This window comes from Thermobia domestica, chromosome 6, assembly GCF_964235325.1.
Source record: "Thermobia domestica chromosome 6, izTheDome1.hap1.1, whole genome shotgun sequence".
In the NCBI taxonomy this organism is placed as follows: Eukaryota; Metazoa; Arthropoda; class Insecta; order Zygentoma; family Lepismatidae; genus Thermobia; species Thermobia domestica.
In genome coordinates this window covers 272952927-272979307 of record NC_137459.1, presented here as the reverse complement: position 1 = coordinate 272979307, position 26381 = coordinate 272952927, and the positions used below count along the sequence as shown (strand labels likewise).

At 36.3% G+C, this 26381-nt stretch overlaps 1 protein-coding gene across 3 annotated transcripts in view; it reads right to left on the bottom strand.

Moving 5' to 3' along the window:
• Positions 1 to 8221: 8221 nt before the first annotated feature.
• Positions 8222 to 26381, bottom strand: part of LOC145688493 (vitellogenin-like) — a 175022-nt gene continuing 156862 nt past the window's right edge. Inside the window, exons 21-23 of one of the 3 annotated variants that reach the window (XR_014131917.1) lie at positions 16927 to 17190; positions 11622 to 11820; positions 9822 to 9959 (exon numbers count right to left, since the gene is read on the bottom strand). Coding sequence is in view for 1 of the 3 variants with exons in the window: in XM_081762822.1 (XP_081618948.1) it covers positions 9717 to 9959; positions 16927 to 17190 (507 nt within the window). In the remaining 2 variants the exon portion in view is untranslated. Of the gene's footprint in view, positions 9960 to 11621; positions 11821 to 16926; positions 17191 to 26381 lie in introns of all 3 variants that reach the window. The other 2 variants (XR_014131918.1, XM_081762822.1) reach the window with 2 other exon arrangements.

Below are 26381 nucleotides of genomic sequence, written 5' to 3'. Positions count from 1 at the left end.
GTCCCCGGTCACGGTGACGATCGTATATATTTACCACACACTATGTTATATATTAAAGGTAAAATTACTAAAACAGATGGTTCTAATTTAATTTCTGCCGATAAGAAAATTGGTCCTGTAAATGATTTTCTCAGTGCAATGTTCAGCGAGGTGCAAATATATTTGAATAATCAACTTATTTCCTACTTCTCACATACATATCCACATCGATTGTATATTGAAAGGTTCTAAAGTATAATGCCAATGCTAAATCAACGCATCTTCAAACATCCATGTAGTTTAAGGATACTCAGGTCATATGAAAAATGTGGCCGATAGTAATTTAGGATTTAACCAACGTTTTCTTCTCACTATTTTAAGTCACTCATTTGAATTATTGGGTTATATACATGCTGATATTTTCAATCAGGAGAAATTTCTACTGAATGGTGTACAACTGCGTTTAAACTAATTCCAACTAAACCAGCATTTTGTCTAATGGGTGAAGCAGATGCTGAGGAAAAAAATGTAATTACAGATGCAAGATTGCTTGTGAAAAAAGTTGATGTATCACCCGCGGGTAAAATAGCACAAAATAAAGTATTACAAAACCCTAAATTTAGAACAAAATATCCTATAACAAAAGTGCAGGTGAAGACAGAAACTTTACCACAAGGAATTATGGATAGTACAGTTCCAGATCTGTTTTCCGGCATAATACCTAAACGTATTATTATTGGATTTGTTACTAATACAGCTTTCAATGGTACTTATCAGACAAATCCTTTCAATTTTAAACATTTTAGTATGTCGTTTTTTACTCTGTATGTTGATGGATTGTCTGTACTATCCAAACCACTACAACCAGATTTCGATAAGAAGCTATATACACAAGCATATTCTACGTTATTTATAGGTTCTGGTATTTATTATTCTAATCAAGGTAATGCTATTTCACTTGCCGAATATTCTAACGGTTATACTCTACTTGTATTTGCTTTAACTCCCGATTCTAGTGCTTGTGTATCACTTCATGCTAGTCCACAACGTCAAAGAAGTGTACGATTAGAGGTTCATTTTAAAGAAGCACTGCCATCTCCTGTAACAGCAGTTATTTACGGTGAATTCTCCTCAGAACTAGAAATTGATTTCCAAAGAAAAATAGATATTAATTAATTAAAATGTTAAATATCCTTGAACCTAATGAGGCACTACAACAAAATTTGCCTAAAAATCATTTTATAGTGTATAAGCTGCAGATGAGCTACCGTAATTTATTCCTATATTTCTTGCTGCCATAATTATAAACACTGATTCTAGTAATAAACCTGGTGAACATTGGTTTGCCGTTTGTATGTCTAATATGCATGTGGGAGAGTATTTCGATAGCTATGGTATACCACCCTATATACAATATGATATAAGTTTTTTTTTTTTTAACGAAACTATTTGTATTATACATGGTATAATAGACGTATTCAAGGTGACTTATCTCGCTTTTGTGGACATTATTGTTTTCTATATTTAGTCTCTAGAGCTTCAGGTTTTTCATTGCCCATGTTTCTGTCGATATTTTCCGATACTGATAATAATATTAATGATATTTAATTGTATTCACTAATAAGAAGTTTAATGTATTAAAATTGTGTTATTTTTTAAGCACTACTATTTAGGGATTGAAAAATATTTTTTATGGTCTGCTATGCTCCATAGAGGTAAGCCTTTCATGATATGCTCTGTTGCATAGGCGGACGGAGCTCATTTTCTTTGCTTTCTGCAAATTGATTAAAAGGACGTATCCCACATAAACTAATATTCGTAATTAGCAGGTTCAAAATAAGGGTTGTAAAAAAAAGAGTGCTTGTAGCCTTTAGGAGGAGTTAGCCTTTAGGTACAAGAGAGGAGTTGAAAAAAGGTACCATAAAAGAGAACGAGTACAACCTTATGTATATGCTAAATAGGAGTTTAAAGGTTACTGTGTTGGAATATGTGTTCGTACTCTTTAATCTCTGCTATGCTATTATATAGGGGTTGGAATTTCTACCTTATGTAATGCAATTCGGTTAAAATTGTTGTAGAAGTGTGTATCCCACATAAACTATAAGACCTAGGTAAAAGTAAATATGATATTCGTAATAAGGGCTGTAAAAAGAGGGCATCTGCTATGTCGTAAAAGTGAATAAATATGTTACATAGGGTCATAGCCTTTCTTGTGTAAGCTCTACTATGTGCAGTTTTTTACTATATTAGATAGGGGTTAAAAAGATGGTCATACTATTTTATCAGTTCTGCTATGTTACATAGGGTTTGCGAAAGGTAGTCATCTGCTATGGTATACAGGGATTGAAAAAAATATACCATAAAAGGGAACGATTACACCCCTATTATTCGATTTTGTTTGTTGATAGTCTTGTGTAATCTCTACTATGTTACATAGGGGTTGTAATATGTGATCATAGTCTTACGTATTCTCTGCTGTGTTACATAGGGGTTGATAAAAGGTACCATAAAAGGGAACAAGTACACCCCAACTATTGGTTCATAGTCTTATATATTCTCTGCTGTGTTAAATAGAGGTTGAAAAATAAGCCATACTCTTTTATCAGCTTTACTATGTTACATAGGGGGTGTTGCGAAAATAGGTGTTCATACTCTTAAGTAATTTTGGTATATTATATAGAGTTGAAAAAGGGGTCATGGAAGAGAATGAATATACCCGAAAAAGGGATCGTAAAAGAGAATGAGTTCTATGGGGATATTCAGTTTTCCATAGCTAGGCGATACGCGTCACACGTTATATAGTTGTTGAAAAAAAGGGGCCGTAAAAGGGAACAAATTCACCCCCAAAAAGGGGTCTAAAAGAGCAAGAATACGCCCCCGTACAAGAGAGTGAATTTCCCAGCTCGTCCGGGAGTCTTCCGGCATCACGTATCAGGCGGCACTGAGACATTGAGTCCTCTGCATCAGTCGGGGCTGACGAGTTGGGTATGTGCTCAGTGGCTTAGAATCCCCCTTTTTTACTACTAGAATGGCAAGCAAATCCAATCGTTAGAGGCAAAGAGGATAAATTGGAATCTTCTACTATACATTATCAATTATTTGATTCTTCTTTCGTTATTTTAGGTTAATAATATTGTTGAATTAGAGCTGAGAGATTTTGTAGTCCAGTCAATATGTACATTAACCCGAAAAAAAATCATAACAAGCTGAAATTTGCACATATCTTTGCGAAGGTGCTTATAACAACATAATAAAAGTCCTGAAAAATCCGGTGACGGGTTTGGCCGCCATATTGTAAAATGGCCGCAAAACCATGTTTTTTAAAAGTAATAACTGGTTCTCACCTTAATAGCTATAACTCACGTTCTATCTGCACTATTGATATTATTTTACTTCATTCGAATAACAAAGAATTAGGCTTGCATACCTTGCATTACACTTGCCAATTTACTGCACATGTGGGAAGTAACGGAGGGATTTCTCTCAAAAAATCACCAAAATTTCCCTTCTTCCGATTACTTTTCTCATATATTAGCACAGAAAAAATAATATCAAGCTGAAATTTTGAAGATGCCTTGGGAAGGATGAATATAACAACATATTAAAAGTCCTGAAATACCCGGTAACGGGTTTGGCCGCCATATTGGAAAATGGCCTCTAAATAGTGGTTTTTAAAGGTAACAACTGGCTCTCACTTTAATAGCTATAACTCACGTTGTATTTGCACTATTTATGTTATTTTTACTTTACTTTAATAAAAAGGACTACGCTTACAGACACTTACCAGTCTACTACGCACGGAGGAAGTAGGGCTAAGGGAGGGATTTTTTTAAATCCCGGAACTTTCCCTTCTTCCGATAACTTTCTCTTAATCAGTTGACAATCTCGACCTCTGGGAGTAGCAATTAAACTTACATTAAATACAATATGATACGCAAAATATAGGTTCCAAGTTTCATTAGGATCATAAGGATAGAAAAGAAATACCAAATATTTATACAACTGGTGTAGCAGGTTTCTATTGCAGGCTAGTTTTTTTGCCCCTAATCTTAGGCAAATCATCTACGAGTCACTAAATTCTCTCTAGTTTAATCAATAGTAACACTTATAAGAAAAAATCTGATAACGTGCACAGTCTTCAATAATTTCAATTAAAGAGGCATTTACAATGTTTTCATGTATCCGAAATGAAAGCAGTCATAATTGTGGAATTCGTTAAGAACAGTACCTTTTTCAGTACACAGTGTTTCTAAATACAGTCCGGATTTTCAATAACGATTATTACGTTTCAAAAGTGCTCACGTTCTTATTTTCATCGGGATTTATTTCCTCATAATTGGAATTAGAGCAACGACTGCCGTTGCAATGTACACACAACGAGGTTCATATCATTCCTATTTTTCTGCACTCAAATAGGCGTTCACATTCCATCTTGCAGCTACAATATATAAATTAAATTAGAGAGTCCTGACCTGGAGCTTTCACTGTCATGATTGGTTCCAAACACGTTTCAATCCTCTGCGATCCCCAGGAAGTAGAGGGTAGCTTGTTGCCCTTCCAGAGTTGTACCTGATGGTAAACCCGAAATTAGTGCTGATGTGCTGCTGCACTGGTAGGTGGCAAAGCTTCCAACTGAATTTCACTTGTGATGAGATATTTCGCAATAACTTTCATGAATGCTCGATAACGCAGTTGATCTAAGGTAAGCGCTGACTTTTCATCACCGTACAAAGTAAGAAGAAGCAATTCACCAGGAGCAGTGACGGATTCAGGATTGCATTCTCATCGTTGAAAATGCCCACTTGTTTTTGTAGGTTTTTGCGTTTCTTCAGCAAATGGTATGCCTTTAACTTTCCTTGGCGGTAAGGAGCTGATGATGTATCGCACCTGTGACAGCATATAGAAATCTTAAATGTGTCTTCATGTTTCCAAGATTTTCTAGTAATTTTCTTGAACTGAAGACTTTAGAAGGAACTTTTCCCCTGCCGGATTCAATGAATGTAACAAATATAAAAGTAACCAAAAAAGTTATGTCGTTTCTTCACCCACCATCTTCGAACATTGATATGTCACTTAAGACATATCTAGAAGATCAAAAATATTCCCCATCAGCATTTACGACCTTCTGCTTTCGTTCTCGAAGGCCACGGATTCCATCGCAGTAGAACTTGGTGGTCCGTGAAGCGAAGAAAGTATTTTGCACCTGTACTAGGGATTTGAACTGGCGTCCCTTAACGTGATTGTCCAAGGAATGGAACAGGTGATAATCGAACAGTGCAATGTCCGGAGAGTGAACCGGACGCAATAGTTTTTCTCATGCAAGGTGTAGAATGGTGTCCTGGGTGATCCTAGCCACGCGGGGCTTTGCGTTGCCCTGTAACAGGAGGACCTCTTTGTGATTCAAAAGTGTTGGCTCCAGAGTTTTGAGATTTTCTCGACAACGCCTCAACTGCTAACAGTACACAGTTGCATTGATACTCTGACCAGCTGGTAGCAGTTTTCGATGCACGATGCCGCGAGTAGTCCACCAAAAACACAGGAGGACCTTCTTCTGGTGCAGTGCTGGTTTCGACTGTTTTGGAACCGGGCCATGGGATGCTAACCAATGATGACGGCTCCGTGGAGCTTCGTACAGGACCCACTTCTCATCACATGTCAACACTCTGTCCAGAAGTGGCTTCTTCCTCAGGCGAGACAGCAAAAATATACACTTGTCTGCTCGCGTTGCCTCTTGGCCCGGAGTCAAATCATGTTGGACCCATCGACCCAACTTTTAGTGCATCTCAAGTTGATGGCGCAACAGCCAAATGGTTTCTCCACTCACACTGAATTGTAGTAGCAGTTCCTCAAATGTCTGGCAACTGTTCGCCTCAACTGCTGCCTGAAGATCTTCATTTTGTACATGTGTTGATCTTTCAAAGAACGTGATGCGTCTTCGAATGTTTCGTCACAATCCTTAAACTTGTTAAACCACCATTGCATTGTCCACGTGGTCACGACACCTTCACCAAAGGTCTGGCATATCTTTCGCCCCGCTGGAGCGGAATTCGGCCCCAGTTTATACTCGTATAGCATACACGCCCTTATGAATCTCTGTGGAGGTCCGATGTTCACTCTGTCCTTACGCAAGTTCAAGGTGTAACAGAAGTGCCACAACCAGGTAATATGTTGAATATACCCACACCGACAACTGATCTTCACTTTATTTTCATTCGCATTCAACTCACGGTATGAGGGCCAATGAAATATAGACTTCCACAAAAAGCGGCATAACTTTCTTGGTTATTTTTATATTTCCTCACTTGCTAATGAGAATAGAAGTACAAGCAGGTCAATATTTTCCCCAATAATTGATACAGGACGTGGCTGTTTGGAAGAGAATTCTATTGCTGTACGCTCAAGCTGGGTATCTGCATCTCCAGAGTCTTGAAGATAACTGGCGTTAGCAGTCTGAGATGCTTAGAAAGTATTTCAATAAATCTAGAGTTGTTCTTCAGATTCTCAAGGAACTTCTCTTGAGATGTGACAATTGACGTTGAAGAAGTAAACATAACAGTTGGGGAATGTAGCTTGACAGAACGCCTTATTCACTCTATACGTAGTCAAGTAGTACTAAACGAAGTTTTATTTGTTATTCCGACTCTATCATTATGATTTCGATGATATTCGGATGTTATATTATGTGTATTATGATGTACTTAATGTAAGCTTAATTGCTACTCTAAGAAGACGAGATTGTCAACTGATTAAGAAAAAGTAATGGAAAGAAAGGAAAGTTTGGAGATTAAAAAAAAAATATCTCCGTTACTTCCCCCTTGTGTGTAGTACACTAATAAGTGTCTGTAAGCGTAGTCCTTTGTTATTCGAATGAACTAAAAGTAACATCAATAGTGCAAATACAACGTGAGTTAAGGCTATTAAAGTGAGAGCCAGTTATTACCTTTAAAAAACACTATTTAGCGGAAAAACCCGTTAACGGATATCTCAGACTTTTAATATGTTGTTATATACACCTTTCCAAAGGTATGTGCAAAATTTCAGCTTGTTATGATTGTCTTCTCTGGGTTAATGTATAAGAAAATTAATTGGAAGAAGGGAAATTTTGAGGATTTTTAAAGGAAATTCCCCCCGTTACTTCCCGAATGTGGAAAAAATGAAATAAAATCTTTAAGTTTTACGTCCCACAGTTATGCCGGTTAGGCTAAAGGAGACGGTGATGATGAGAGATGAGTGAAATGGTGGAATGAAGAAAGTGGGAGGACACGGGAGAACCCCGAGAAAACCCACGAGCACGGTGTTTGTCCACCACAAAGTTCACTTGGCGGGGGCTGGGATCGAACCCGGGACCCCAAGCACCAGAGGTGAACGCTCTACCACTGAGCCACCGCGCCCCCCTTTCCCGAATGTGGAGTAAACTGATAAGTGCAATACGTGGTCTGTAAGAATCGTCCTTTGTTATTCGAATGAAGTAAAAAATAACATCAATAGTGCTAATACTACTCGAGTTATGGCTATCAAGTGAGAAGCAGTTAGTGCCTTTAAAAACCACTATTTGCCGGGCATTTTCCAATATGGCAGACAAACCCATCATCGGATATTTCAGGACTTTTAGTATGTTGTTATATACACTTTTTCAAAGGTATGTGCAAAATTTCAGCTTGTTATGACTTTTTTCTGGGTTTCGCTCTTTTTTTTTTTTTTTTTTTTTTTTTTTTTGTCTAATTTGACTGGACTATTGATTATTGTTGCTTTTCGTGTTTTGTTTCAACTTAAAATTCAATCCTAAAGTTTAACTTCCACCCGTTCTTAAAATATATGAGTTTATAAAATTAGACAGAACTGATAAAAATTTAAGGTAGAATTCCACTAAGAGCATTTCATAAGGGAAACCCGCGTGTGGGTTTCTCATATGAAAAAATTTTAATGTTGTGTAAAGTGTATGTGAAGTACATATACTAAGGCACACTGTCATTAATAAAGGACCTTCTTATTATAGATTATTGACATTTTTATAGAATCAGAAGAAACAGGGTAGACAATTTTGACCAATATCTTATGCTTTTATTCAAGCAATATCTGCTCTTAGCTAACTATCTAGACCTATATGATCTAACCTATAATATAGGCATTTTACTTACATGGAGATTAAACAGTTGTACCAGATCCGTAGCCAGCCTGATTTATTAGGGTGGGGGTGGGGGGCAGAAATGAAGACTGAGGGGGCAATGACAAAGACATCAAATAACACCATAAAATTGTACATTTATTTATTATTTACAGAATCTGTATTTATTTTTGAATTATCGAAACCGTAAATTTTTGTTTCATTTTTGTATGCTTAATACAAGATCTTTGCGACGTACTTTGTTTCATATTAATAATTAAAATTGAAGCATTTATTTTTCAAACATTAGAACAAAATTAAATCACAGCAGTTTTAGACTATACCAATACAAAATAGAAGTATATGTTTTATTCAACGTTTGCACTAAATTTTCTACCTTCCAAAATAAGCAAGACACTACAGTTTATTAATATTCACAACTAACGTTGTGGACTATGATACTGTTGTTTGCAAATGCACCTGGTACCCTTAGACGCTTGTCATGGTTGCAATAATAGGGTGCGGTTTGAATTTCTTAAAATGGGTAAAGGCAATGGAAGATGTTTGGTGCATCTAACAAGGAACATATAATTTTTCACAGAAATGAGTAGAATTCGCAATTTGAATTTAATTTCGTAAATATAAGTGCCAGAATTTCACTGGTTTTGAGTTAGTTTGAAAATTCTCTTCAGTATTGTTTTTAGAGAGGGCAAAAATAATTTTAGCCCCTCCCTGGTTACGGGCCTGAGTTGTACTCACTTTTTCTATTTGTGGTTAGCTTCTGTTCTCCTGTGTTTTAACGAAACGTAGAAAGGGAAATGATCTCATACAGGATTCTCAGAAAGACAGGGAAAGAAGGAGGAAGGTGAACATTTTTGAATGGAGTCCTGAAATGAATTATTGATGGATAGGAGAGCAAAATGGAGGTTTTGTCGGTTGGTTTAAAGTCCCAGATTATCATGTGTAAAGTAGTTTTAATTCTAGTTCTGTGTTTAAGCTCTGTTGGCACCATGAGAAAAAAATAATTATAATGAAAGTTTTGCTGAAATAATACAGTAAATAATCTCAAAAACACCCAAGCACTCGGGTTTTGTCCACACATAGCAAATATAGCGCAAACTGTGATCATGTTCATAATTATGGCTTTTAAAGGTCAGTGCTCTAACACTGAATTACAGTGATTTATATTACTTGCCCGAATATTGATATAAACAATTCTCTTCAACTTATTTCATAATAGCAGTAGCTTTGCAAATAAGCGATTTTCAGGTTCATTGCATTACAATAAGACAAAGTTTTTATTTCCTTGAAAAATTTAATACATCACAAACACCATGTACATAAGATTACAATTTCTTTGAGAAAAGATGTGGTATTATTATTATTATTATTATTATTATTATTATTATTATTATTATTATTATTATTATTATTATTATTATTATTATTATTATTATTATTATTAAATTATGGAAAAATTATACACAAAAGAACATTTAAATCATTTTCTTAGGTATTCAATTTTCTTCATCTGTTGAAACAGTTTTCCAGGGAAATAGGAACAGTTTTTGTATATTCAACGCTTGTATTCTGCTATTAACTGGGTAGCTTTTTGTTGAAATATCCCTCTTGTTTAGATATAACTCAAAAAGTCTTCATGATCGATCACATCTGAATATTCGTTTTCTTTTTTGATACACCTTTCTATATCATAACCGATATTGTTTGAGCAAGAATCATCTGGAATCACATAAGATTTCACAAATTTATCTGGGTTTCGTAACATGCATAACTGCGAATTACTGAAATCTGTGATCTTTTCACCATCAAATGTTCCACAAAGCCCAACAACGTCGTCTCTGTAGCTGTTGGTAACCTGGAATAACAATTATATATAATAGTAAGTTTTTTTTTCCTAAATTTGAATTGACAATTTGAAAACGATAAAAAGTCAGTCATTTTTAAAATTGTTAAAGTTAAACACTGTTTGTGCTATAGAAATGCAACGTTATAAAATTAAGACGAAAATTATGCAATTTTATCCTAATTTTGCCACATAATGTGCAGGAGAGAAGGTAATATAGACTAAGAAAAAGTGCCTGAAATTTTGTAATTACATAGAAAGGTATAAATACATACTCTTAAACATGAACCCAATTGGCGCCAATGTCCTATATATAGGACAGTGACAAAATACGTCGGTTTCCAACATTGATTAATCAACCGAATGTTGTTCGGTTCTGTGCATGCTCAAACAAGTACACGCTTTCTTTGTTCGTCGTGTGTGGAAGATTGGTACATTTTGGAGGGAAATCTGGTATCGTTAAGTATCTGGAATTTGGATTGTTGATGAACGTTTTTCTTGTCTTCGAAACAGAAAATGGAGAAGGCCAAGAAATCGAAGGTAAGCATTTGCTTTATATTCTTAAAATATAATTCTTTTTGACACATTAGTTGTTTAAACTCAGAAAATAAAATAATGTGACAAAAATACCTTGTTTCTTTAGTGTCCTATATATAGGACATCGGCCATTTAGCCTACTGGTTTCAAGGAATTTCAATTTCCGGGTAAAATAGCAACGAAACTCTATGTACACATAATTTGAAACGGATTTGCCACTTATTTACGGTAAATGTAATAGAAATAAACGCACAATAGGAATCAATATCATGTGGACCTTCGGAATGTAGACGCTACTGGAAGAATTTAGATAACTGGTTTACTATATATTTTATATATATATATATATATATATATATATATATATATATATATATATATATATATATATATATATATATATATATATATATATATATATATTTCTTGACTTTAGGTAAGGTAATATTAGATGTATATGCTTCAAAATTATAAATTTAATGATAATGCGACAAAGTTAGTTTAGAAAACTTTGACCATTGTACTGAACAAAATGGTAGAAATAGTTTGAAAATGTATATGAAGGGTAAACCGGTGAGATTTTGGTACAAATTATGGAGTTAGCAACACACAATTGTTATCCACTGCATATAATTCCCTACCAACCTGGATCTCAAGGGGATACCAGATTATCCGATTATGTTGTGGAATCTTTGTTGTCCGTTGTGGAAAACCCAGAATGCCATTCGGTATATATGGACAACTTCTTTTCTTCATACAATCTTGCTTCCAGTCTGAGACAAAGAAACATTTTCATGACTGGAACAGTCAGGGAAAATAGAACGGGAAAATGCCCTTTGATGTCGTCAAAAGAACTAACAAAAAAGGAAAGAGGATTTGTGGATACAAGGTTTGATCGTAACTCAGAAGTCAGTATGATTAAATGGAATGATAAGGCTGTGACTGTTGTAACGAATTTTGTATCCGTTGATTGTGTGGAAACAGTAACACGAAATAACAAAGGGCGTAAAGAAAACATCAAAGTGCCTTCATGTATTGCTTCATATATCAAATTCAAGAATGGCGTAGATTTATTTGACAAACTGATGAGCTTATACCCAATCAAGATCAAGAGCAAGAAGTGGTATTGGAACTTACTTACGAATGTTGTTGAAACTGCTTTACTTGCTGGATGGAAACTTTATCAGATCTTGGACTAAGGTAATTTGGATCTTCTACAATTTCACAGAAGTGTTACAATGGCATTTCTCTCACAGTCTGCATCGACAAGACTTCGTCCAGGCCACAGGGACTGTACAGAAAGTGTTCAGAAGCATGGAAAGCTAGCAAACATACCCTAATACGAAATGAGAAAGAAAAGGAAAGATGTCAAGCATGTTCAAAAAAAAAAAAAAAAAAAGCCATCATGTCAGGAATGCCAGGTTGGCTTGTGTGCTCTTCCGTGCTTTGATAATTACCATCGTTAGTGTAACAGTGCTGTGTAAAGGTGCTAAGATACATTGTATGGGTATGTCATCTTGCAAACGTTGTTTAATAAAACTTATTAAAAATTAGATACAATTGTGTTTATTTTTTAGAATTGTCAACCCAAAAGGCCAATGTCCTATATATAGGACAGGCTGTACCGGGCGTATCCTGGTACATTCAATCAAAACCTATTTTTCTTTCGTATATGTGTCCTATGTAAGAGAAAATATGTAGCACTCAATCAAAAATATGCATTAGAAAAATTATGGCACCAAATGGGTTAAACAAATATTAATTTAGGGTGAATCCATGCCAAGTGATCGAGAAAAAGAAAAAAATGCCACTCGACCTTTTCAAAAAAAATTTAATTTATTCAGAAATGTTGAATCGATATAAGAGTACTTCAAAACTACAATTAATCATTTTTCACAACATCCAATGGCGACACAGCGACTTCCGCCTTTTTGCGTTTTCTCGATTTCAAGCGTTTACGTTGTTTTGAATATATCAGCATGTATTTGTCCTAGCAAATTAAAACTTGCTGGGCGTGTACAACTTGCGCAGAGCTAAAACTTTGTCCTCTTAACATTTTTACGTAAACCCACTTGAAAGGGGTGAAATCAGGGCCTACAGTAGCAACATTTTTGGAGATTGAAGACATTTTGGGAAGAGGAAACAACTCACGTAGAGGTCTGATTTTTTCTGTGCACGTAGTACGGGGTCATATGTTTATACGTAAAACTTTGCAGACCTGTAGCTGCTCCCAAAGGTCTGACAAAATATCGTAAAGTTGGGGAATTATGCCAATTTGGCATATTTCACTGTCCAATATCTCCAATGGGCCTGGATAAAAAAATAAAATTTTGGGAATACTCCTTTACTATACCATAACACACACAGCAACGCGTTTTGTGTTTTTGAGCAGAAGGGGGTCAAAGTATTAAGGAATGACGTCATACTCTAGGAGGTGTTTTGTTCACAAATTCAACTGGAAACTCGTTGTTGTGAAGTAAAATAAAGTAGGATGAATGGTTAGTCCAGTCAAAGCATTCAAGCTCTTTTCTTTCCTCTAGCTGTGACTCACTGTCTTATCACACCCACAGCAGCACTGGTGAAGAATGTCATTATCACCAGAATGCAAGAAAATCAAAATGCACACTTGGCAAAAAGTCCGTAAGTATTCATTTCTGTTTTCTATATCAATGATATTCAATCAAATTATTCTTGTTTTAACTGTCAACTCATGGAGGAGACTGTTGTTCTTTCGTTTGATTTACATTCCCCAGTCAGTGTTTGCAGTGAGTGAGCGTGTAGCTGTCATTAAAACAATTTTGCAACGTATTTTTCTTTGAAGGCATAGTCTTGAAAGGAACATGCAATATATATATATATATTTTTTTTCATTGTATAAGGAGACAAACTACGTAAAACTCTATGGGTCGTCTTGCTTGCTACCTGCAATCGTCTTCCCACTAACATAAAGAAAAAAAAAAAAAGGCCGGGAAAGCGAAGCGCAACAAAATACAGGTTTTTAATGAGGAGGTTCACTATTTGTCCACTAGAGTGCAGTGCTGCATCGGTGGAGATATCTTTCTTGTTTTAGACACGTAGCTTTAGACACGTGCCTAGGGTGGCAAATTCTGGGGGAGGCAAAAGTTTTTCTTTTTAAATATCAGTGACGATAGCCGGATTTTTTCAAATGAATGTGAAACAACATTATTGTTGGAAGTATTTATCTTACAACTGTTCTTTGTTGTATTAGTTACACAGCTATTATAAGGTATCTACAAATGTTACTTACAAAACTGTTAAGAAGAAACTTCGTGTTTACAACAATTAAAACCGAATTTATTGAGTGAAGGGATGCCAACAATGTGCAGTTGATAGTAGTTTAGAATGAGTTTATTTTTAATTAAAGTTGCAATGTGTTTATTACAATGTCAGTCTTAAAAAAAACATAGTACGTCATTCTGGAGTCTTCGGACAAATGAGTACGGCTTTCCTTCAATACTTGTTGTGCAATACTGTTTAAAGTTAAAGTAAGTTTAAAGATTATTCTGTTAATTAGGCCAGTAATTTTTGTGTTCTTATATTCGAATGCATTACTGACTTGGTGAGTTCACAGGGTTAAATCAGGAACATGAAGCGAGCGAAATGAAGTGGAAGGTTTATCACAAACTTGTGATGTACATGAAAAGAGAGAAAGAGAAACAATCATACAGAAAATAGCCCATTGGACACTTTTTTTAACGAAAGCGACAAAAACTTTGCGAGAGCACCATTTGTGGATCTAAATTGACGTAAAATGAATACATCGAGTGAACCATGTAATACCCAAAATGCTTAAAATGTCCTGATGGAGAAAAAGTGCTCCTGAGGTAGTGTCTCTCGCGAGTTAGTTTGAGTTCCTGATTGTGATAGTGTCCATTTGGTTAATGATAATCCTCCAAACTAGGGTCTGAATAAGTCTACTGTACAATTAACATTCTCCTAAGAAGTGGAATGAGTCAGAATGTAAAAAAGCAATTTCCTAAATCACAAAGACATAAGAAGTTAAGATTAATTTTAAAATAATCACTTTTTTGAAAAATTTGTAAATGTAGATTAATTTTGCTTGATTATTTGGTATATTTATACAGCACTGTTGCAGTTTATTTTGCATCACGTAGATTGTTGAAGGGCAGGACAAGATTCGCGACTCACAGAATTTCAGATTGGCAAAAGCATTTCTGATATTTTATCACATCATAAAAATCCTGAAGAACGCATAAAAGTGCGAGTTGGCACTATTAACAGGGCATAAATCTCCTAGAACTTACAAAAATATTTTCAGCTACATTCGCAGGTAGTTTTTCTGCCGTAAATAAATTGGCAAGTCGCGCGCTTCCCTTACGTGGTAACACAAAAGTTCCATTGGCTGAACACTGAACAATACATGATGTATTTAGAGATTATTGCTGAGTGCAATCAATTTCTTACTGAACGCATTGAATGATATGGAAATCCTGGGATGTGTCATACAAGCTACTTGTCTTCTACAATTTGTTGTGAACTTATTGAACTGCTCGTTGAAAGAAAAAGGGCACTCACTAAATTCGTGCCTATGTGCATAATCCACCTCTGAACAAATACTATCACATTCATGTTTATATAGATACACTATAGATAGATAGTCAAACTTCAGATTGTTCCTAGTAACTTAAATAAAAGATAGAAGTCTGCTACATCAACATTTTCAGTTCAAAATGGGAATCCAACTCAAATCAACTCCTAAAATAAAGTAATATTTTGCTGTTTTCGGATGCCTAACTTGTAATTCTTCCTATCCAACACTTCAAATCACTAATTGCATTTTTATATTTGAAACGGTTAGGGGATGTTACATTTTTCGAAATGTTGAATTCTGGCGGTTCATGCACGTGTTATACGTTACTCATGCTACGTAACACACCATTTAGTGAGTACACGTTCCAGTGAAGAGATTTGGAAACGATGAAGGGTGTATGTTAACAGACATAGTTGTGAAAGTCAATTTTAGCGAAACTACAATGTATTACATAACACCTTTATCCTCTAGGCACTTCATTTCATAGTATCAACGTAAATGTATGGAATTTTCATGTGTCCGAATAATTTTTTGGGTCACTCTAAGTATTGGAGTGGCTTCCACTCGAATTTGTTGCAAGACAATATCTCAGAACATAACACAGTAATTGTTGGTAAATTTTTGGGTCCCGAGAAGTATTTGAGGTACTACATCATATATAATTTCCAGGCTTGTCATCTTGTAATTACTTTCTTTTCCACGAATTAAAGCAACTCAGAAAGGTCACATTTTTGACGAAATTTCAACCATTCAAAATGAGATGACGAGAACCTGTAGCACCATTACAATTCAGGACATCTAGAAGCCATTCCATGACTTACTGGATCGTGCAAATCAATGTGTGAGCAAAGGAGGTTTCTACTTTGAACAAACCGAGGTAACTTGGTTTTAGTCGCTATTCATGTAGTTTCTACAGTTAACTCTTGCTTCTTAATTGCCGCACTATGTATTGGAAGATTTTAGTTAAAGAGCAAGTTTAGAAGAAATGTAAAATTATTGCTTAGATTCATGGAATAGAAGTGATACTGGTAAACGTTCACACTACAAGTGAATTCTAACAACAGGAAGAAAAGATTCTACTCCTTTAATTATCAGTATCATTTATTGTAGTAAATTTATGTTCAACACACTCTCTGCTACTTTATAACACTAAGCCTTATGTGCATGATGCTTATATGATGATACTGTGTATATCATTACCACCCCTCACGATAATTTTAATGAAAAAAAACAACCTTTTACAATATTGTTATCATTATATTCCCCCTTGAAAACGTACATTATCATGATTTGAATTTGTTTTTTAACATTACAACACTAGCAAAAGGGCACGTATATATTCTTTTGTTAATAGCTTTGGAACCAAGTAATAATAATAACAATGATAATAGCCCTAATTCAATTTGATTTTTTAAATTTCAAATGTAAAGCTCATATTCTGATCTTACTGAAAAAAAAATATTGCTACTTGTCTCCAGCTAATGAAAGTCTAAATACCGATCAGAATTAAAATGGCATTTCTGATTTGTAACCTAAAGTTCATTCTCTATATTAAAAAATGCTATTTAAAGTACAGAAGAAACAAATGTAAATGCAAACTTTTATATAGATTGAGTTTAGTAACTGATTTTCGTTTATTTTGACTATCTTTCAATTATAAAAATTTCTTCCCATAATACGAATCATGCATTTTATTTAAGAATGAGAGAACATTGAGTAAATGCAAATTTGAATTTAAACAGAAAGAGTCATTCATTACTTTGATGGAGAGTGCAATTAATAAATTGGAGACGAACTCTTGCACTCCGATCCTAACATATTGTCATATAGTACGGTAAAGAGTAGCAAGGAGTTACCTATTGAGCTTACCTGAAGTTGTATTTGCTTGCCGTTAGTTTTAAGTTCTAAACCATATCGAGGTGCTCTGATTACAGCTGCTCCATCTGGAGTAGCAAAGGCTTCAACAACTAAACTAATAAACTCAACAGATGAGACCTCACGAGGAGGCAAAGTTATTTGTTGACCATTCACGTGCACACTGACAGCTGCATTATTGATGAATTGTTGCTGGGAAGCACTAGACGTTTTTGGCTTCACTGCAATAACATTATTCTGCAAATATATGTTAATCTCCTAGAATAAAAAAGAAAAAGAATGTTAGAATGAAGTATAAATAACGCCGTAATTTTACTAAAACGGATGACCAAATAAGCAATGGTATTCTAATTATTGTAACCGGCCAGTTATAAACCTTTTTATTTTTTGTTGCACTTTGGTTTAAATTTAACTTTAACTAGCAGCGATTACCCGCTTCTCTGTGTTAAAATGAAAATTTAAATGCACAACTCCGTGTCGTATGTGTTTGGTACCCATGAAATATGCTGTCTTCGTTTTTAGTGGCATCGATTTACACGGCTTCGGAAAGGCCACTGTTCATCTGAGCGACCCGAAAAATATCGATTCGACACTAATATCGGTCATTTTCGATCATTTTTATATGTATATCTCTCCCTCCTCCAAGTTGCGGGGTTGAATTTGGTTTTAAACGGGATCGGAAGTGTCACTGTTCATATCAGCGACCCCAAAAACTATGTATTAGACACTAATATCGGCCATTTCGAATCCATATATTTCCCCCTCCCCTCTTCCATGTTGCGGGGTACGGCATCGGAAGTGTCATCATTCATCTAAGCGACTGTGAAAACTATTGATTCGACACTAATTTGGATGTAAACTGGATCGGAAGTGTTACTGTTCATCGCAGCGACCCCCAAAACCATACATTCGACACTGTTATTGGTCATTTTCGATCATTTTATATATATGTTCTTCCTCCTCCTCCTCCAAATTGCGGTGCTGAATTTGGACTTAATCAGCATCAGGAGTGTTACTGTGAATGTCATGGACCCCGGAAACTATAGATTCGACACAAATATCGGTCGTTTTCGATAACTTATAAATGTTCCTCCTTCCTCCCCTAAGTTGCACCGTCAAAGTGATAAGTCTCTGAATCTCATCTATGCTGAAAATTTTATCGAGATGGGTCAGGTGGTTCAAGAGTAATGAAGCCCGAAGACAGTTACTTTCATTTTATTTTTAACATATCTCCCCCACCCCCTTCCCTAAGTTGCGCCGTCAAATAAAATTATAAAAAAAATATCCCAGGCCCGAACATAATCTATGTTGAAAATTTAATCGAGATCGGTTGGGTGCTTCAAGAGTTATTAGGTTATATATATATATATATATATATATATATATATATATATATTCCACTCCCCTCCCTCTCCCCTAGATTCTACCGTCAAAGTGAAATTATAAAAACTTTCCAGTCCCGAAGTCCATCTATGTTGGATATTTGATCGAGATTGGTCTGGTGCTTCAAGAGTTTTGAAGTTTTATTTATCTTTTCCATCTCCCTCTCCTCCTCCTCCTCCAAGCTCTATCGTCAAAGTGAATAGCTAAAAACACTTCCAGGCCAGAACCACATCTATGACAAAAATTTGATCGAGATCGGTCGGGCGGTTCAAGGGATTGTGTCACAAACATAGTCACTTTCAATTTTATAAAATAGAATTGCAATTGACTATAGGACCGAAGTCAATGACGAACTTACGTGAATGTGACATTGAACCTTCGGGTTCCATAATTCATCGATTTAATTTTTTAGTCAGTAGTTTCAATAATCGATATATTATCGAGTGGTTTTCTCCTGTCATAATAACAAAGATCTTCAACAGATGCCATAACTACTATGAAATTAATATCCTGTAAATTAGACTTAATATTTTCTGGTGTTTCTAACACATATTTTCTTTATCTTAATTCAAGACAAGTTGAATACATTCAATACCTTTGGACTGATGCACATGAACCTACCATCTTTACGTGGGGCCATCGGCCCTTCACCTTCTGAAATAGACCGCGAAAAAATTTCCAAACCGGTCGTACGATACGTTATCATGTGGTAGTCAAACCATTTCACAGACAACTAGACCGAAAGATCGTAAAGATTCTGGTGATTCTGCTCCAAGAACTAAAAGACCTCGAGACAAATCTTGGCCTCCTGTTCTCACTATTAATTCGGACTGCAGTGAACTCGACCGCAGCTTCAACTATCAAGAAACCAACCAACACCTTGCTACTAACCGATTTTGATACTAAGAACATCCATCTTAAAATTGCGTTTCTACAAATCATAAAATATCTATCTTGAGTTGGTATGAAAGCTATTCTTATAACTAGAAATTGATTCATCATTCGTTCCAAAGACCCGAATTTCGGTATAATACTCCAAAATAAGGTATCTGAAGAAATATTTAGCAAAACTGCTAAAGTAACAAAACAGCTGATCGAAAACAGAAAACTTCCTCATCAACGAAAGCCACCAATGTTTTTTGTCGTGTAGGAGTGGAACCAGAAATCATCAATGAAGCTCTTGAAGAATTCAAACAAGAGGGAATTGAAGTTAATGCATTCGCATTGAAAATATATCCGCCCTATTTATATGGTGCGCGTCCTATATCAAAATCAGACTTCGCTCGACTATCAGCCCATGGAACTCTTACCTATAAGAAATTCCATCGCGTTGAGCCTTCTAAGACGTCAGAGTCCAGTTCGATGTGAGGAATGTCAAACCTTTAACTCTCACTTTACACACTCTGTAGAATCCATTAAAATATGGCTATTGTGGTAGACCTCACGATACAAAGTTATGTAAAACTCAACAACAACAGCCTAACTGTTCTGTATGTAATTAAAATAGTCGAACATACAGTTACCGCTGTAAGGAAAAAAAAAGCACATCCAGAACAGTTCTCATATAAGCTTTGACAAAGCTACGCCACCCACACAATCTCTCACTCAACCTCTCTCTGTCGAAGATCTTCCTACGTCACAATAATACTCTAAAATGTTTTTCATTCCAACGCGAATACATTCTCCCAAACTTCTTTTAATTATGCCACATAAAAAAGGTTCAATTTTCTTGTTTGTGTAGGTGTTCGTGTGTTGGATATGCGTCCACCTCGTAACACCAAATTGTCTGCATACGCTGTGAATTAACACTCTGTATAACAGAACGAATCACTCATTGTCTCATTTCAGATTTTAAAACATGTGTGAGGAGTGGTCCTGGAAACAGTGAATTTTAAAATTCAGAGCATAACTTTTTTAATACTTTTCAGAGGACTATGTGTAGTATAAGAGGGGGGACCCAAAAGAAACCAGATTGAAAGAGCGCTGCCGTTCCTAGGCGTAGTAGAGAGTTCTCCTGCTAGGTGGGTCTAGTAGAGACCTTTCCAGATCAGTTGGCCAAGTGGCGTCTGCGTAGGAGGTTACCATTTGATCGTATTATTGTTTTTCTCAATTGTTCTCGTTTGCCGCCTGCGAAATCGTTATGGCAGATTCAAAGGAACAAGGAGTGTGTTTGCTACCTACTTGGAAAATCGGAAACGAAAACTTACTGAATGCTACAACAGGCTTTCAAGAAGGATACTATGAACCGCACACAATTTTTTGAGTGGTTTGGGCGCTTTAAGTGTAGTGAGATGAGTGTTGAAGATCATGCTCGTTCTGGATGCTCTTCATCATTTTGAATCGAGGAAAACATCGAACAAATCTACCCCAAAATCAGCGAGGATCGTCGTTTCATGATCGATGATATTTCAAAACAGGCAGGAGTGAGTTGGAGCTCGTGCGAGAGTGAGGTTTTGCAGATGAGACATGTTACCGCTAAGTTTGTTTCTCGCCTGCTCACACAGGATCAAATAATTCGTCTGAATTTGAGCCAGGATTTGAAAAATCAGGTTGAAAGTGATCCAGACTTTTTGACCAACATGATGACATTTTCCGAGAATTAAACAAAATCTAAAAGAAAAATATTTTGATGGTGTAGAGGCTATAGAAAGAACTTCGCAGAGAGCATTGAATGATATAAAAGTTCCAGAGTTTCAGAGGTGCTTCAAACAGTGGGAAAGAAGATGGGAGAAATGAATCGCATTTAATGGAGAGTACTTTGAAGGAGACTGAAAGAATTTTGTAAAAAAATGTAATAAATGATTTTTTTTTTTTTAAGAATGAAAGTCCGGTTTCTTTTGGGTTCTCCCTCGTAAACTCAATAAAGCTAGAAGAGGTACTAAAATGCAATCAACATTAATCGTTTCAATATATTGTAGGCTATTTTACTTTTATTTTATGTCGAAAGTGTTTCTTCTTAAAAAAAGAAAACAGTTGAGAATGCTCCAAGAGCATTGTCAGAACGAACTTAAAAAGAATGGAGAGATGGAGCGGGAAGGATAATTATGATAGTTCCTGTAAAAGTAAATCTTTTTATCCACACCTCCTTTTGTTTCTCGCAAAAATTCACAAAATATCATCTATGACTTACGGTCCCCGAGAAAATGCTCCTCAAATGTCCCGAAATTCGAGCTTGTTTGGCCAATATCTGGGGAACAGTGGCCAGTTGTCCAGTGGCCACAAGTTAGTATTTGGTACCAACATGTTCACCATCCTCTTAGGTATTGGTCAACACCAATACGATCTCTCTATGACTTAGGGTTCTTGAGATATGGATTCTTAAATCTCCCGAAATCGGAACTCTTTTTGGCCAGTATGTCGGGAACGGGAAGTTATAGAGGGATTCTGTTGGTGTTGATCAATATGTAAGAGCATGGTAAACATTTTGGTACCAATATTCGCTGCTGGCCATTGGACAAACTAGTGGCCACTTGGACAGTGGCCACTGGTTATTATTTGGTACAAAATGTTCGCCATTCTCTTAGGTATTGATCAACACCAACATCATCTCTCTGTGACTTATGGTTCCAGAGATTTGGATCCTTAAATCTCCAGAAATCGGCCATTTTTTGGCCAATATCTCGGGAACGGTAACACTGACATGAAACATTCCATCACTTTCTCAGATAGTTTTGGATGCTTTGTCGAATGGATGGCTCAAAATTCAAAAAAATAATCGCAAATAACAGACAGACAGACACAGAGACATAGAGAATTCAGTATGGAACTTTTTAAGTTCATTAAAAAATAAAATTTGAGACTTGTTCGATTGAAATTAGTTGACGCATGTCTTGCTTGCACAGAATCTGGCTGGCCTTCTGGTCAATATGTAGCCGGCTTGATAGTGGCATTTTTTCTTTGAGGTTGAGAATATTGTGTTTAATTAATTAATATTGTTTCTAATTAAGTTCATACCCTGAATTATGAAACTAAAAAAGAAGAAGAAATAAAAGTACCCTTCATTGTGTGAAAACATAAAACAAAATTAATTTTAAATCTCGTGCATAGAGCGTATTCTTTTTAAAATAAGAATGCTAAATTACAGATGTATGAACAGGATAGTGAAAAAATAAAACGAACACTTAATCATTAAATTATATAAAAATATAGGTAAGTTTAAGATTTACTGCCAAATTTTTGTAGGTTTCTGTTGGTTATAGGTTATATTAGAAGGCCAAAACAAATATTAGGTTGGTGCAATTGAAATGTTTAATTGACTTTTGTCATTTTCAAGAGTAAAAAGAAAAGAAAGGAAAAAGAAAGAGAAAACACATCTACAGGTACAATAGTAGTCAATGTAGGCTCCAACTGCAACTACAAATTGCTGGCACTGCCTAGCCAACGATTGGACCTTATGGTATAAGACAGCCTTTCCCAACTTGGGGTCCGCGGACCCCCAAGGCTCCGCAAGACGGTCACAGGGGGTCCACAAACCAATCTGAGAAAGGCACACACAATGGTGAGAAATACACCATTGTAAGTTAAATTATCGAATTAATAATGACAAGTCAATTTGCATGAGAAGTGATATTCCACCTACAAGAATTTGTCTATACTCCAACTTTATTTTCTTTCTGACAGAGTCATAAACTTGTAGAGATTGATGTATGTGTTTGTAAAATATCTTCAAACAAAAATCTTCTTTGACACAAAAGATGACGCAAAAAGGAAAGAGGAAATGAGAAATTCTTGCTCGGCATTCTTTCATTTGTCAAAAACCATTGACTAAGCTATTTTATGTGGTCCAAACGTTTTATTTACGTAATGAATTTTTAACTTATATATTTCCAAAATTTTAGTCAAGGTGTCCGACCAAAGGATTTAAACCAGAAAACCACCTGGTTACGGAGTAGGCATATATATATATATATATATTAATACTAAATATAAATACTAAAACTGTACATTGCAAGGGGTCCTTCCCATGTATTGTAGACTCTAAAGGGGGCCACAGGTTGGAAAAGGTTGGGAAAGACTGGTATAAGATATTGAGTCTGTGAAGCGAAGAAATCTCCAGCCCCACATTGCACTGCACAGACATCAAGGAAAATCTTCCCTACCGGGAAGTGATCGAGATGCCGAAAGAATTGGTAGTAGGCTCGTACCAAGAAGGCCATGGATGATTAGCCCTCTTGAAATTTTAGTTGTTTGTTTAGAAAAAAAAATATGTTAAAAAATAATAGATGATGTTAGATGAACTAAAGTTGCTCTTCCCGATATTATCTTGGCCACCTGGTAGTTAGTGATAGAGACATTAGGAAAACAGGTGAATGAGAAAGGGTTTCATGCTTCAACTTACGAGGAGTCTGCTCCGTCCTTTGAGTGACACATGGACATGAATTGTAATGTAACATATCTGTTGACCATTACTGGATGCTTGAGGACAAGTTTGTGGTGTATTTCACGGAGCTAACAAGGGAATGAAGGGAGAATTGATATCGAGTTGGAACGTTGTGCATACATCAACCGAAAGCACTAATGATGCTGATTAAGAATCTGTAATAAAAAATTTTCACATAGATGTATTGAAGGAGTTATGTCGATTTGTCACTTTTCACAGTTTTCGCACTTTTCACGTTATTTCAATTCCAATCGCTACCAAACTCAGACGACTAATTCACGCACTAGAAATCACGCTGACAGTTTGGAAATGTTTTCGGTACTCATATTTGAGGAAACATGACGTTTGGAGCATAACATAATCAAATGTATTAGTTGACATAAGATGTGCAGTAATGATATTTCAGCACTTACTCAGGGTTATCAACAAGAAAATGGTTCAAGCAAAAATGTCTTTGCACCAACAGCAACAATTTCTTGCAAGTTTCTCACAATGCTTACAGTTGGCGACACCAAACCTGAAACCAATTTGCTTGGCGAATCAAAAGCAGGATTTTCACCAGTCTTATAACCAGCTTTAGTAAATGCATATTGATACAACCCAATGTATCTTGGCGAACTCATCTGATTGTGTAGAATCGAAGCAAATATAATGCGCTGGTCTCGTTGAAATATTTTATACCCGTCAAGTTCGAGTTTCACATAGTGTTCAAGTTTCTTCAAATAATGTTTCACAAACCCACCAACACCAAACCCATAAACGTCTAACGGCTGACAGAATCGCGTGCAGTTTTTCTGGATATCCTCAACCTTCACCATTGCGCCATTTGGCAAATACGCGGCAATTCGCCTGTGGTCTGTAAACGGACCCCAATGGTCAAGTAGAACGATATTTTCTTCGTTCGGTGAAATCGCTGCAGACAGCAAGTCTTTAACAAACTTGTCGCGGCCGTCACTTGTCATGATGCCACTTTTCGATGCATCAAGCACTAGATTTTTGGGTTTGATCATTGTTTCCCACACCATTGGTCCAAATTTTCCGCTAGACTCTTGGAGTATTACCATAATTTTGTCATGAACAACTCCGCTCATCGCAACTATTGGCAATACAGTGAAAGAGTGGGTTGTAGCATTTGTTGACTGCACAACTGTTTCAACTCTATCTTGTCCTTTGAACGCCAGAGTGCGATTTCCTGTCATTTCATATTGAACACCACTCTGATCGGCTGTTCAAAACGTTTGCGGCAGCGATGCGTTTTTCATTGATTGTGTTGCTGATGCGGGTCGCAAATTTGCCTGCTTCCGTTTTCAAAAGCTCCTGATCTTCGAAGCAGGGCTTCGTCACGCGACTCGTGATTTGGCGGCTGGTGATTCCACGGGCTTTTTTAAAATGCTGTACCCACCAAGACGAAGCCTCGAACGAATAAGCGAAATCAAGTTTGGCTGCATTTTTCATTCGTATGTCGTCGTCGTGAATTGGATGCCCAGCCGCAGCAGTTGCGTTGAAATCGGCAAACGTGTCGTCGCTTATTTGCTTCAGCTTCAATTCTCTATTGCCACTAGATGTGAATTGCCTTTTCCACGCACGAATGATAGGCCAGTCTGGTGCCCAAGAGTGTTTCTTACGGATGACAGTGATTTTTCTGCATTTGCCTCGCGGTGTCCATGCACAATCAAGAACCATCCTCATCTCGTCGTCTGTGTATTTCCGAGTGTCTAAATTTTTCGGACGACCTGCTGATGTCGATGGTTCATAATCAGAGTCTTCATCCAAAATCGAACAGCTCCTTCGTGATGTATGTAAATTGCCACTGGTGTATCACCGTCTATCATGCGAAAGTCTGTCAAAACCAAAGTTTCTGAAATGACATCGCCTTTTTCACAGCCTTCAATAACCATGTCACTAATGGCGGATGCGAAGTCAATTTCACTTGACGTTTGTTCAGCAGATTTGATCCGATTCCGCTGGATATAGTCGCTGACTTGTTCAGTTACAATTGCCAAGGCGTTGGCAATATTCATTTCCGGCATTTTGCACCTTGACGTAACAAATGAACAACATTTGAGTACACATCAAAACAAGCACCTTGTTACCTCGGCGAGAGCACACTGACAACTGTTCGCGTGTGTTTACAGTCCGAAGCTAGACATGGGAGAATCGAAGTTGTTGTGTACTTTACCGCATAGATGGCAGTACCATACAGGGACTTTATTATGCGTGCAATATGGCTTATGATGCTTTCTCACTATGCATTTCACATAGATGATTAGCTTTAGAAGGTAGCAAGCTCTGTGAGTTGAGTTCATCGTTTTGTTTTCACCTACTTAACTAATTTCGAAACAACAAAATCTCGCAAAATGTGAAAAGTGACAAATCAACATAACTCTTTGAATATATTTATGTGGAAACTTTTTATTACAGATTCTTAATCAGAATCATTAGTGCTTTCGATTGATGTAAGCACAACGTTTCAACTCGATATCAATTCTCCCTTCATTCCCTTGTAAGCACTATAACGATTCGCAGTAATGTTCTCGCATAAACGGAGAAATACCTGATGTACCATTCCCACCATAGACCCCATATCAGTAATAACACTTTCTGTGGCTTTTGGGAAGTGTTTTTGACGTTGATCACGATTCGATTACTGTCATGATCATTTACGATTGTCATAGTTCATCGCAAG